Source organism: Perissodus microlepis, chromosome 1 (genome assembly GCF_051167445.1).
Source record: "Perissodus microlepis isolate ML-2025 ecotype Zambia chromosome 1, ASM5116744v1, whole genome shotgun sequence".
Taxonomy (NCBI): Eukaryota; Metazoa; Chordata; class Actinopteri; order Cichliformes; family Cichlidae; genus Perissodus; species Perissodus microlepis.
In genome coordinates this window covers 13,689,697-13,704,797 of record NC_140461.1, presented here as the reverse complement: position 1 = coordinate 13,704,797, position 15,101 = coordinate 13,689,697, and the positions used below count along the sequence as shown (strand labels likewise).

Below are 15,101 nucleotides of genomic sequence, written 5' to 3'. Positions count from 1 at the left end.
GGATCATAGGTATCGTCACATGGCCATTACTAACATCATGGTACATGGGATTTAGATATATTCCAGTCTCAACCACCTGTCTGGCAAACCAAGACTTTGTGATACACCCATGCATAATCATTTGCGAAACCAAATGAACAGCGAATTCACATGTCACATGTATTCACATGAGTTTTCCAAAATCAGTTAAACTGTGCACATATGCACTTTTAAGATACAAGTACCAACCAAAAAGGCACGTGCATTCACACACAGACACAATAATGCCGTACCCAGCTGACTACATGCCAATCTTGTTTCTGTAACACATGCAGTACAAGGCTCCAGCTGTTCACTTGTTCCACTTCCAGTTTTACCAATGTAACATCGTCTTCATCTCTCTCTATTTTGATCACGCCCCCAGAACATTGTAGTCATTGCTGCTATTCTTGGCTCTCTGGCATGACACCTTACACACTTATCCCAACATAAACACCCCTCGAAAGGCACAACTGCAGTGTGAACCCAGGAGAACAGTAGGTCTGCTTAGGATTCTGGTGTGATTCAAATTATACTGGAGAGCTTTCAGGATGTGACAGTGTTGTTGGCTTTTGTGGTCTGAAGCATGCCTTAAACTATCAGGGGACCTTTGTTCCATAAATAATCTTTTGTAATAGTATTTAATCTTTATTTATATTGGCATGTATTAATATAAACAAATTGTTACGTTCCCCCCGAAGGGGTCTAGGCATGCGAGTGAGGGGACCAGTAACAAATGAGTCCAGAAACAGAATGAAAAGGAAAACAGACAGGGTTGTTCTGTATTAATATAGTTTTATTACGAATGATATAGGTTTATTACAAACGACATTAACCTAAAGAGCCGGCAACGCCGTTTTACCAATAATGCCAAGGAAACAAAAGAAACACTCGCAGCAACAAAAGACAAGAAGACTACAAAACAAAAAAGGGAGGCACTTCCCACACTTCCTACCCTACTCCTCACCACGGGGAGACACTCTCAGGGCCCACAAGCCCATCTACTCACTAGTCAGAAGGCTGTCTGTCCAAAACCTAGCACAAAACCATGTAGAGCCACAGAGGAAGAAAAAACCACTCTGCTCACAGCTCATCCCCAGTTTAAATAGCCTCAGAGGTGATTGCTGACTGGAGTCAGGTGGCAAACGAGGCTAATCAAAAGCAGCTGTGGCCTGGGGAGAGAGGAGAGTGAGAGAGACAGAGGGGGTAGCATATGCTTGTGATCTCAAGCTTTTAGTCACTTGAGCCTTTAGAAAAAAGCCTTAATGTGTTCAAAGAAGACAGTAATACTTTCACAAATATGGATCTATAAGTATGTGGACATACAAACACATTCTATACATGTTTCAAAAACCATAGTCGTTGATGAGATTTTGCCCCACCTTAACTGCTGCTAAGCTCAGGTTGTAATAAGACCAAGCAATGATTGTGGTAAATGTAACATGTTTATATATTTCATTTAATTAAAAGCGCTTTCTAAACAGTGCATAAAAATTAAAAACATTGAGTTAGACTAAGCATTTGATGAAAAAGGCGAAGGAAGAGAATTTATTACACTTTCAGACAAAGTGCAAACTTGAAGGTTAAGACAGCATCTCTCTTCTATCTATAGTGTTTAATATATGAGCCCTCTTTTTCTGTTTCACACAGAGTAAAATAACAGCAGTATTACTCCAATGGAGCACAATTTCTTACAAGTCACTCTGCAACACAATGTCTCAGAAAGAGTCAGAGAACAGATCTCTAGAGCAGTCACATGTCTGGCTCCCATGAATCCCTTCGCCAACTTCTTCACTGTCACGATTTTCTGTCTTTCTCAGCACACACTCGATGGAACCAAAATTGTTGCTGTTGTCTGTCAGCTTTCTTTTTCGGATTGGCACACTTTGTTGGATTTTACTCGCAGGTGTAGGAGGAACAATTGCTTCATTGTCATAGCTACACTCTGACACGTCAATAAATCTTGCTTTACAGTTGATTGACATGCGGTTTAGAGCCTCTTCCTGCACCCTAAGGTGCTGCAGAGGATGTAGACTGTTTTTATGCTCGACTGGTTTCAAGAATTTTCTTTTGGGGGTAAGTTTGTGGCTGTGTCTGCTGGATGTAGTTCTCCACACAAAGTTTTCTTTGACAGATTCCATCTCACTCTGCAAAGCCTGGTCAGCATTACCACAGTTCAGTTTATGAACAGAATTGTTTTTACTCTCCATTTCATGTAAATTTGCATTAAAACTTTTTTGATTGACAGGCTGTGAACTGAATTCACCTGTCACGCTTTTGTACAAGTCAACACATGAGTATGATACAATGCCTAGTTTTACAATGGGTGTGGACTGAGAGGGAGGGACAAAGTCAAATCCTTTTGGGTCTTGTGGAATCAAACTCTCCCTGCATTTACTTTTTTTAAATTTCCCTTTATCTGGTGTTGATTGTGTCACATTCGCATTTTCATAAATCAGATGACGCTCATCTGCCTTGGAAAACTGTGAGCAAGCTTCCATGCCATCACCGACGGCTTCTGCATGCATGGTGAACCTCTCCGTTTCAAGATTGATCGTGTCTGAGCTACCAAACAGATCTGCTGAACAGTTGTAGGCATCCCCCTCAAGCTGCTCTTCTTCCTCCTTTTGAAAAGACAGTGAACTAGCTGTGCCATCCACCTGATAACACCCATGGGAATAAATGTTTCTATCGTGACTCCTTTTGACAAACAGAAGAGGGTTCTTGCATTCTTTGCTGGCTGAATCATGTGAGCCACATCCATTTGTTGCAGGCGTATTAGTGGCATCCAACAATGCTTGCAAATGCCTGTCTGTTATTTGTGCATTTCTTTGGCAAGAAGATGTTTCACTTATTAAGCTGCTGTTTCCCAGGTTATTTCTTGCCTTTACTTCCTTCCAGTGAACATTCTGAACTTGTTTCGTATCTCTATCAGTGTCAAAATCTTTATTGGCTTCACATAAAAACTCTGTCAGACTTTCAGAGAAAGGCAAATCGTTCCAAGCCAATGAGCTTGATGAAAATGTTCTGGTGAGCTGTCCAGTAGAAAACTCCTTTTCTTTGGCGCTATTCTGACAATACTGGGACGGCCTTAACCAAGTCTTTAGGCTAGGGCTGTTTCCAGCTCCCTTCTCAGATGATGGACTATCATAAAAACTGTGCTGCAATGAGAAAAAAGGAGCCAAGTCCTTTTCCACTTTTTGGTTTTCCTGGCAACCCCTCTGTGCAAGATATGGTGTTACGCTTTTGTCAGCCTGACTTCTGTTTTCATCTCCACATTCCTGGGTACTGCAGCCTTCTTCCTGCTCTGCTGATGATGTAACCAGTCCAAGTGATTGCTGCCATGGAGCTGTGGGAGTAAGGGTGCAGTCTATGTAACGTGATCTAGGAAGGAAACAAAAGCTATTATCAATTATCATTTTTGCATGTAATGTAATAGCACCTCCACCCACGTGCTTAGAAGTCAATATCAGGAGCTTATGAGAATATGTGTGGTTTTTACTTTGGCTTTCAGAGCCATTTATTGTTATTTTGTAGTCCCTACAAAGGAATAGTACATAGGAGTACATGACTCTCTAGTTAGTAGGGTTTTTTTGGACAGAAAATACAGAAGATTGTATCATTTCTTAATTTCATTACCTTTGAAGTGATCGGGGCAAAAGATGAGAGGCAGATAGTGTGGCATCACTAAAGCTGCTAGTTGGAGAATGATCATGAATGAGGAGCGGGGTTGTTGCTGGAAGACTGGAGATTCTGCTGGTATCAGCAGATACAAGTTCAGATTCAGAAGCTTTCTGAAGAAGAATCCGATAATAACTGACCACGGTGCATCCTCCCATTCCCGTTGCTTTGGGAAGAATCATCTGAGTGGCAACAAACTGTGCTGCATTTTTACTGCTGGAGCCACTTAGAACAGGTCCTCCAAACCAAAGCGCACTTTCTGCTTCCATCACCTAAACAACACAGATGATACCACAGACAGCTAAGCTCAAACAATGCAAAAATAAAGTAAGCATAATTAGAACACATTTTGGACATATATTGATCCTATTATTTTCTTTTCTTTAATGGTGAACGGAGAAACTAAAATTGTGAAATGTGGAGAGACGTTTATTATTTAATTGTTGCATAGTTTGTCTTGCTTTTCATGTTTTTTAAATCATTTTATGTTCAAAGTAACAGCAGGAATAAAAAAAATATGGACAATTGAGTTTGAGTTAATTTCTGCTGTTTTGTGTGACCAGGAAGTCACTGATTTCAAGTTATATAAAAAGAAAACAAAAAACCTCCAAACAGCAATAGTGACTAAAATGTTGAATGCCTATTTTTAAGTCTTCATATGTATTTGAATAACTTTTGATCTTGCATGTCACATAATACTTTTACACACGTGATTTACGAATGTACCTTTATACCAAAAATGAAATGTCTGCCAATGAAACAGTCCTCGACTGCCTTCACCAGCAATGTGAGTCTTCTAGATTGTTCCACGGGTCTGTCCAAGTTTTCCGCCAATCTATAAAAGACACAAAGCCCAGACAGCTCTTCACTTAACCATCAGAGAAGATGTTATGTTCTTCACACGTTGTAGTCATTTGAAACTGACAAAATACCACTAAAATCTGCACTTTAAAAAGAAGAGGTACAAAACAAATAGCATGTATCCACTGTCTCCATATTATTAGGTACACCTGTTAAATTTAATACAATAGCACTGCCATTTCTTTCCTTCTTTTTTGGGGGGTTAATAGAAACTTGGCAAAAATCTTAAATTCTGGCATTTTTGTGGATGGTGGTCCTGGTGTTGTACTGAACTGCAAAGCACTCACTAGTGTTCTAATGTTTTCTCCACCCTCTTATATTGGGAGGGAGGTGTAGTAAACCCTAAGTGACAACAACCAGTACACCAACTCCATCACATACTATGACCTCAACTTATATGTATCCATGGCCTCTGCTTTAACCCAATATATACTCCTTCTAAACCTGGGAAAACATTTTAACAGTTATTCAGTCTTGATACTAAGAACTTGCATTGTGTTTTCTGTACTCACCTTTGTAATTCATTTGCATGAATGCCAAAGAATGGTTTCAAGCTGTTTCCAAATACTGTTATCCCGAATATACGTCCGTCCCGGGCCACCCTCAGTGAGAGACGGTACCTGTAATCCACCTGTTCTCTCAGACACTTGTAACCACACTTGAAGCATCTGCATCTGTGGTGGGTACACAGAGACGATTGACCAGTATTCATATACTGTCAGGTAAAAGAGGTAACATACATTGTATAAAAAATATTTTAATTTTCTAAAAGAAATCCATTCACTTTTAACTGGACTGTATCTCACTTAGATACAGTCCTCTCAGCACAGACAGTTTCTAAAGGGATTTTCACAATGCTACCGTTTCTCGGCTACAACTGAACCTTTGTGTTTACCTCGTAGTGTCCTGCTGGTCAACATCAATCCTGGAGAAACAGCATCTGCAACACGGATAAAACACACAGGGATCTTGCAGAGACAACACCGCACAATCCACCAGTGCCCGTCTATAAGACATTTCAGTCAACTGAGACACGCAGCTGCAGATAGCAGGCTAACCGCCGTCATAGCAAACATGCCCTTTTGCTAACTGTACACAAAATGCTACTTCTTCGTGTCTTCATTTCCATGTTGTACGTGAGTCAGCTGGAGGATGCACCGCCACCTATTGTATAAGACGATCACATGAAACTACATTTCTTGATGAATCTACGGTAATTTTAATAAAATAATGTTTTCAACTACTGCATGATATGTATTTTATTTAATTATAGACATATTAGTAAAAAAAAATCAAATTAATTTCTGTTAGATACATTTTTTGTCCTTTTGCCTATCATTTTTGTAAAAAATTGGAAAATTTGTCAGAGTGAAGTGTCTGTATTCATTTTTTTTTCTTCAAATCCAGTCATTTAAGACTTGTTTGGATAACGTGTAAACTGAAGTTATGTCCAGTATGATGATTCAGCAGTGTCTGAAAACAAACTCTACTGCTCACTTTTAACATCAAAATGTTCAATGCACAGTGCCTAAAGGGACCAATAAGGGAGCAATTTCTGAGCATTTGTTTTGGCAAATAAATGACAGTTTTTCATAAAATCCCATGATGCCACCTAGCCTTTGCATATTATGTCGCAATTGGATATGCACAATCCCCTTCACAAGAAAAATTACTGAACACTGTGTGACAGACCTGACCGGTTTCAGTGCTTGCATCATTTGTTACATAGGCAGGAAATTCAAATTCAAATTCAAATTTTATTTGTCACACACACAACCATACACAGTATGACATGGGGGTGAAATGCTTGTAGCTGTACAATGCCCGACCATTAAATGACAGAAAAAAGGTTTTACAATATTTACAATTTACAGGTCACTACAAAATTTACAAATTAACTTAGGAATTTACAGTAAAGAATGTGCAAATAGCAGAAGAGATTATAAAGATTATACATTATAGGAATTATAGGATTATAGGAAATGTGTGGTGGTGCGTGTGGTGATGTGATGTGTGTGAGAGTCCAGTCTTATAGTGACGTGTGTGGGAGAGTCCAGTCCTACACCTGGTTCAGGGCCCGAATAGCCTGGGGGAAGAAGCTCCTCCTCATTCTCTCTGTTTTGGCCTTAAGGGAGCGGAAGCGTTTCCTCAACAGTGAGAAGAGTCCATTGTTGGGATGGGAGAGGTCCATCATAATCTTCCTAGCTTTGGACTTGCACCGCTTGGTGTAGATGGACAGCAGGTCAGGGAGCTCTGATTGAATGACGCGTTCGGCTGAGCGCACCACTCTTTGCAGATCTCGTCTGTCCTGCTTGGTGCTGTTCCCAAACCAGGTGCAGATGTTTGCCGTCAGGACGCTCTCGATGGTGCAGGAGTAGAAGTTCTTGAGCACCTTCAGTGGCAGATGGAAGTCTCTAAGTCTTCTGAGGAAGAAGAGACGCTGACGGGCTTTCTTAACCAGGGTGTTGATGTGGCAGGACCATGACAGGTCCTGAGTGATGTGAACACCCAGGTATCGGAAACTGTCCACTGGCGTGCCACTGATGATGAGGGGTTTGTAATTCCTCGCCTGCTTTGTAGTGAAGTCCACGATCAGCTCCTTAGTCTTGCTGATGTTTAGGAGGAGGTTATTCTCCTGGCACCAGGTCTCCAGGTTCCTAATCTCCTCCAGGTAGGCCGTCTCGATGTTGTCGGAGATCAGGCCCACAACAGCAGTGTCGTCAGCAAACTTGACAATGGAGGTGGTGTCTGATGTGGCTACACAGTCATAAGTGTACAGTGAGTACAGCAGGGGGCTTAAAACACAGCCCTGAGGCGCTCCAGTGCTGAGTGAGATGGAGGGGGAGACTTGTTTTCCCACCCTCACTGATTGGGGTCTGTCTGTGAGGAAGTTGAGGATCCACTGACACAGTGATGAGCTGAGTCCTAGATCCGTCAACTTGGTGAAAAGCTTAGAGGGAATTATTGTGTTGAATGCTGAACTGTAGTCCACGAACAGCATCCTAACATAATTCCCTCTGCCAGTGTCCAGGTGACTCAGGGATGTGTGGAGCAGGTGAGATATGGCATCGTCTGTGTAACGATTAGTCCGGTAAGCAAACTGAAGTGAGTCGATGGTGGCAGGAAGTGAAGAAGTGATGTGATCTCTCATCAGTCTTTCAAAACACTTCATCACAATTGAAGTCAGTGCTACTGACTTCAATTGCCCAACATTTGCAACCATTGTCTTTTTCACAACCAGTAAGAGAAAACAACAACAAAGATTCTGAGCATAAGAGTTCCAAAATGAATAAATATTAATAACAAATAATGCAGTCAGACTATTTTTATTTCCTTCAATTATTTTATTTATTTCAAGGTACACACAGTATACAGTCAAACTCATCGTTCACCAGTCAAAATGAGTTTGCTACTTGTTTGCTACTCAAGTAAGTGAAGGTCTTACAGATATATTGCTCTTATACTTGGGTGACAGGAATATATTCACTACATTTGAAGACAGAAAAGCAGTACACGAAAGAACTATCAGCATTAACCTGGAGAATACAAACACGAGTCTGTGATCTAAATGTTTAAGGCCTTTTTGTCCAGACTGTGACTAGATGGATGGCTACAGGTGTTTGAAATCCTAATATAAATAATATAAGTAGTTGGAAACACTATAACATAGGGCACACAAATCATGAACCAGCTGTACATAGTAACATGATGCACCATGATGGCAATTATAACCATTGCTCTGCAGTTGAAATGCGGCTCTCAGTTTACCACAGAGGGGCTCTGATCAACACCCCTTTCCATGTGTGAGAATTTGCTACCTGCAACAATTCAGAGCAGAACCAACATAAAAGAAAAACACCTAAACAATGTAAATATGTCTAACACACATTATTCATTATACTCAACTGTATTTGAAATAAAAGTAAATAAAAGTGCTGCATATCTCAATCTGTTATTTAAGGTGCAGATGAGTGGTAAAGCACATCATAAATAGACAAATCCCCAATGTCATAATAGACACAGGAGTTATATATAAAAGACACAGATTTTGCTTTATTTTAATTTATAATTTAAAAAAAAAAACGCTAGGTTAATTCTCATGCCAGCTTGTGCTTGTTCAAGGCACTGGCTTCTAACTGGAGTTGGTCCACCAGATATTTTGACAGTGAATACCAACTGCTCCTTATGCTGATGAGTGAAAGGAAGGGAATGAATTTCCCTACAAGGGGATCGATAAAGGATATCTTAGCCTGCCTTATCCTATGTGAATGTGCCATTATAGATTTTCACTTTTTAAGTTAATTACTAAACTACCCTGTGTGCAGAAGTTGGATGGTAATTACTTTTGATTTACCTGCATTCTCTGATGAAGAAACCTCAACTTCTGGTTGAGACATTCAATTTCCTGATACAGACAAAAAGATAATGACCAGGTGTTTGATTTTTTAAAAACTCACTGTAATATTAACCCATTTAAACCCACTGGGAACAACTGTTGCTGTTCTAACCCCCTATGACATTAAAAAAAAATTAAACATATTGTGTGTAGGGGATGTCTAAGGAGTAAAATGTATGCACTTATTTTGCAGGGAAAACTTTGGGATTTAATGGGTTAAGACAGGGGTGTCAAACTCAAATACACAGTGGGCCAAAATTCAAAACTGGAACAAAGTTGTGGGCTAACATTAATATTTATTGAAATATATTTATTCCTCCAGATATAAGAAGGAATCTTTTCTTATGGACTCAAACACGTTTTGCTTAAAAACTGAATATGGAACAAGCAAAGCTTAATACTAAACAATATATATATTAGCTATATAATACCAGTAGGCCAGCTCTAATAGTAATTTGGTATGGCTTCGCGGGCCAAATGTAATTAGGCTGCGGGCCAAATTTGGCCCGCGGGCCAGAGTTTGACACCTATGGGTTAAGAGATTTGATGAAGAGGCTAAAACTCTTCAATATGGTTCTGCTATGTTTCTCAGTGCATTCACCGCTTTAAGAAAGTTTAAATACCTGGGTTAGTTTTTCATTACGCCTGAGTTTGACTTGAGGTAGAAGGTCTTCCAGTCTCTGTATCTATAATTAAAAATACGATCTAAAATCATTTACAGACAAGTAGCATCTGTTATTAAGTCGTTAATATATTCATTCAGAGATCAGTCTGTGGACTACTGCCAAACCACTAACTGTACTGTACTCTCATTAAAGAATACTTGCACTTACCCTTCTTTCAATAGTCTGTAGTCTTGTTTTCATAGTTTTATTGATCACAGTCATGGGGATGGTTCTCGGCTTGGGACACACTGAAGTAATATGAAACCAAACAGAAATCAAAAAGGTGCCTTTTTGTTCAGGACAACACATTGTAGTGATCTTTCTTTCTGTATCTTCTTTACTATTTGTAGAATAATTTAGCCATGATAAACTGATTCATGTTTTATGTGTTTCATGTGTTTCCCATCCAAAATAAAGGAAAACGAGTCCATTCACTGCTACTATTAAAATTGTGGTTCCATTCACAGGATGTGGATGCTGACCAAGAGTAGTCTTTAGGATATTCCATTTGTGATACCTTCTAAAATTTCTGTATGTTGTTTAAAAAACTGTCCCATGACAAGAAAATCTAATACTTTATATTATGTTCTATTTTTCTTTTACAGCAAATTAATCATTGCAAATACTTTTTCCAGAATAGAGGTGCTGGGACCCCTCCAAGCACCACATTTGATACAAGGTTTGTTCATAATTCCATTGCCTTTGTATATCCCATAAGCTAAGCTGATTGGCTGTAGTTATTCCATTAACAGGATTATGAAACGTAGAAACATTTACAGACTGTTAAAGATAAACACACTGATTACCATGCTGAAAGATCTTTGCAACCTCAAGTACGTAAGGTCTGTGAAGAAAAATATATAACTGCTTGATTATATATTTTCAGTATGCAGTGATTAAATGTAAAGACTTTTACATCACCAGACCACATACATGTTTTTGTTGTTAGCAGGGATGGAGCTGTTCAGAGGGATAAGATGGCCATGATGGTTCCTTATCTACACACAGAGGAAACTTATCAGCTTATTGTGTTTTCAAGAGCTCCCCCCCAATTTTTTTTCATTAATCATTTTTGACACATGGACCCACTTCCACTAAACATTTAGAGAAATGCCTGTATTTTACACATGTACCTTGAACACAACACTGGAACAGTTCAGCCCAAAAGCACTGCTGACAATCTGAAAAGGTGATATAATATAATATAATATAATATAATATAATATAATATAATATAATATAATATAATATAATATAATATAAAATAATATAATGGGCAATATTTTAATAAGTAAACAACAACAGAGCACATTCACGTTTTATACTTAATAATATTAACAATCAATGATTTAAAGTCAAAGTCAAAACACCAAAAACAAAACAAAAAAATCCAAAAATACACATGATAAGAAAGAACAATTACATAATTACACATAAAAGATTAATCAAATCTCAACAAATGCTGTGAGGACTGTGATCATTTTAAATCTTTAAATTTAATGTCTGCTTTAAATGCTTATTTGTGAGAATTAAATGTATAACTTTTGAGGTTTTAAAGTTGATTGGCTGACTCAATGGATGGATGAATGCATACCTGTACAATGATGGTAACATCAGCAGCTGGGGGAATAGACACTTCTCGAAGAGTAGCCACTTTTTCATCTGCAGCAAAGTAAATGTAAGAGTCTACTTTTTACAATGTTACCATTACATAATTGCAAACAGTGCATTTATTAATGGTTAATCAATCATTCAGTTATAATTTATAAAGATATAAGCCAAAACAGCCACCAATGCTGTGGAAAACATGCCAGTAGCTGGACATTTGGTTAGTATAGTTAGTAGGCACCTTGAGGCAACTGTTTTTGTGATTTGACGTTACATAAATAAAATAAAATTGAATTGGATTGAACTTAATTGAATGTTATCAGTGCATCAGATCTAAAAAGCAGTATATTTAGTATAATCTCTCTCAACACAGAAGTGCTTATTTATGTCTTATGGCCGTCATGAGAAAGCTGGATTTACATATACTGTGTTTGAATGCATGGTAGCACACTTCACATGAGTGTCATGAAAAATCAAATTTACAATCCAAGTGAATGGACTTTATAGTTAACTAGAGACATTTGTTGTGTTTAGTATTTTCAGTTAACTGCAGATTGTTTAGATATACATTATGTGTAAGTGTTATGTAAAAAAAAAAAAAAAATATATATATATATATATATATATATATATATATATATATATTAGGCACAAATGTTTTGGTGTGTTGTTTGTCCATGTTTGACATGGATTTTAAACACTCACATCTGAACACTTGTTGATTGATTACAGTATTTCATTCATCTCTTATTAAAATTAACCGTTTAACATATTTGCTAAATACCCAATTGCATGATTCTAGTAATCCTATAATCAGATTTTCGTTCCCTCTTTGGTTCTTTTTAAGAAAAAATAAAATAAAATAATTTTAGATGTGAGCTCGCGGTCTAATATATGCTAAGAACAGTCACCAGCGAAATGCTCCTACCCTTTTGGGGGGTTATTTATGAATACGTTATTGCCTGATAAAGCAAAAAATAATATGTAAACATTTTTTTAAATGGATTTAACTTATATTATCTGGAAAAAAAAAGAAAAAGAAAATATGAGCACATAATCCTCATTTTGACTTTAACGGGTTAAAGGGGCTGGTTGCCATGGACACAGACGCACAGACTGACATCAGTGAGTAATTAAAAAAAAAATCACGGCTGACGAGATGACGAGAAACTCACACAAACTCACGAACCTTTTTTGTCAAGCCGCCTCAGAGCGATCCAAATCTTTGATACCTGAGGTAATTTATCAAAACTGACGATAGACATTTTAGTCAGAGAGCAGAAGCAGCCGCAGCCAGCGAGTATAAAAAATACATTATACATCCGGCAAGAGACCTTCAAAATAAGGCTTGAACTTCAGCCTTAATAAAGTATCATTCTAAATAAATAGAATGGTACTTTATTAAGGATAGCTTTGCAAATAAAAGAAAAACTGCTGTTCTTTAAGTGGTCACCGCCCTAAGTTATTCAGAGAATGTAATGTATGGGTGCGGAAAATGCACACAGCTCTTCAATAATAGTATATCCTCTTAAGGAAATATAAACATGGCATTTCATTTTACATATACAGGTGGTTTAATTTAAAATAAAAAAAAACCCCACAAACTCTTTTTGGTTACTTTCAAACACCATATGCTTTATAAGGTCTGAGACGATGAAAAAATATAAATGTGACGTGTCATAATATTTAAGATACCGAAGATTTCAGAAAGAACACTGCTTAAAATGTGTATATATGAGAAGTACCAGTAATAATACTAACTGACAACCTACTGATAGACATCAGGAATCATCTTTCAAGTCTGTTTTAGACACAAACAGATGGACTGAACCAGAAGAGAACTTGAAGAACTTGAAACTCAGGATTGTCTCATATTTGTGAGTGTGAAATTACTAGCTATCTTGAAGAGCACCAGCTTGTCTAGTTAAGTGTGCCTATGCCAAGAGGCACACTTATTACTATTCGTCGGATTTATTATTCTTATTATTCTCAATCTTCCGCCTAAAATTTCGCCGCGTAACTCACCCTGCAGTTTTGAGACAAGCTTCATATATGTTATATCATTTTGTGCGGCTGGATCTGGAATGGTGTGCTATGACTTTTGGTGTTTATGACTTTTATAGTTTTTTAAATATTAATATTTTAGTGAAAATTTTCCCGCGCTTATGTGCCGCACAGTTTTGACACAAGGGTTACATATGTTATATCATTTTGTGCGGCTGGGTCTGGACTAGTATGCTATGACTTTTGGTGTTCATGACTTTTTTAGTTTTTTAAATATTTAGATTTTAGTGCAAATTTAGGCCCATTTCTAGGCCCATGAGAAAGATTCAACTTTTGGCCCCATAGAGACAGACTTCATTTGTGGTGTGTTGGCTCTCTCTAGTGGTATGTCGGGAGTAGTACGGCCTGTCTACCCGTATTTGGATTACCGTAATGACGACAATATCAACGGCGCGCACAGCGTCGCTGCTTTAAGGAGCCATTGGAATTTTTAAGGTTGCGCGAACCATTGAATAGTTACGGTAACCGCAAGGGTGTATGCTTGGTGGAACACTCCATATCCCACAATTCATAGCACGCCTCTACCGAGTCAAACAATGGCGGCTGCCACTTCGTTTAATATATTCCTCTTATTCGTGTTTCTAGGTCACAAAATAAACTTTTACGATATTTTCAGGCGAGAATGTAGGTGTGTAAACGTCAAATATCTGCTCGTTTTGTCAAAACATCCCATATTAGCAACAGTTTTCTCACGATGTTGCTGCTAGCCGGCTATCTAGCGCGGCTAGCGCTGCTTCGCTCAAAAGCACCCGGGCTTAGCTTAAAGTGAAGCGGCTGACACTCGTTTCACCACCCGATCAGTCGCCATGGGACTGTTTCTCAGCTGGACTTATTTTTCGTTTATATGGGCCGATAATTCATTTATTCATTTTAGTAACGGTATAAACAGTGAAAGGTGGTTGTCCAGATGCTGGTCGATGTGGGAAAAATAACTGAGTTGTTTGGTGGTGGCTAACGCGGAGCTCCAACAAAGGGCAGCCAGCCCTGACAGAAAGGACATGCGGGGAAAGAGACATACGAGGCGGCGAGGCGGCCGCCGATCGACCGGTGGTGGCTAACGCGGAGCTCAATCGTGGATAAGGGAAACCGAAGGCAGGAGCGTGAGGTGAACTGAATTTCAGGTAAGAAGTTATGAACTGCACTCTATTTGGGTCAGATATAAACCGAGTTTAGGTGTAGTTTATTTTCGTTGTGCTGACAGTTACAATAACTCGTACTGCGTGCTAGCTAGCACGACGGAGTTTCTACACAGCTGTGCGCGCTAAATTACTGATGTTGAACTTTATGACAGCCTCCCCTGTCATTCTCTCGCCTGTTGAAACTTCAATCATGAAACTGATCAATGATCGGCTTTTCTCTCATGTTTGTTTATAGCACTAAACAACAGCAGCACGTTTTTAGCTTGATCAGCTGTTGTTAGAATTCATTTGATTTTAATTTCTAGTGTCAGCTGATGTTTGCTGGAGCCACAGCTGAAAAAAAAGGGCTGGTCCAAACCATGAGATGTCCTTACTGAATCATCAGAGCTGAACTGGTGATGGAGAAACAGGTTTACCTTTTAGGTGACATGAATGAGTTGAAGGGAAGTTATGAACTGTTTCTGAGAGACAAATAACACCAGGATCCTTTTCTAAGTAGCTGACAGCTGGTAACTGTGCAGGGGCGGATCTAGCAAAGCTTTTGCCAGGGGGCCAGGTAGGGCATTAACAGGGAGAGGGGGACACAAAGATATACTTTTCTTTCTTATTCTCATATAAAATATTTAGCTTTTATTAAATAGTTATCTGAATCTTACAACCAAAGTTTGT

The 15,101-nt window shown here is 38.6% G+C and overlaps 2 protein-coding genes across 2 annotated transcripts; both read right to left on the bottom strand.

Annotated features, from left to right (window-relative positions):
* Positions 1-793: 793 nt before the first annotated feature.
* ddias (DNA damage-induced apoptosis suppressor) lies at positions 794-5,674 on the bottom strand. The gene is made up of 5 exons (XM_084930750.1): positions 5,456-5,674; positions 5,073-5,234; positions 4,426-4,534; positions 3,658-3,971; positions 794-3,402 (listed from the first exon to the last, which is right to left on the bottom strand). Exons 1-5 carry the CDS (start codon positions 5,575-5,577, stop codon positions 1,737-1,739), a joined length of 2,373 nt encoding a protein of 790 aa, XP_084786876.1. The 5' UTR covers positions 5,578-5,674; the 3' UTR covers positions 794-1,736.
* A 2,209-nt stretch (positions 5,675-7,883) lies between these two features.
* On the bottom strand, positions 7,884-14,531 carry LOC146393550 (uncharacterized). Its single transcript, XM_084930811.1, has 9 exons — positions 12,419-14,531; positions 11,216-11,283; positions 10,755-10,802; positions 10,555-10,619; positions 10,428-10,465; positions 9,790-9,869; positions 9,580-9,642; positions 8,915-8,965; positions 7,884-8,378 (listed from the first exon to the last, which is right to left on the bottom strand). Exons 1-9 carry the CDS (start codon positions 12,549-12,551, stop codon positions 8,325-8,327), a joined length of 600 nt encoding a protein of 199 aa, XP_084786937.1. The 5' UTR covers positions 12,552-14,531; the 3' UTR covers positions 7,884-8,324.
* Between the last annotated feature and the right edge of the window lie 570 nt (positions 14,532-15,101).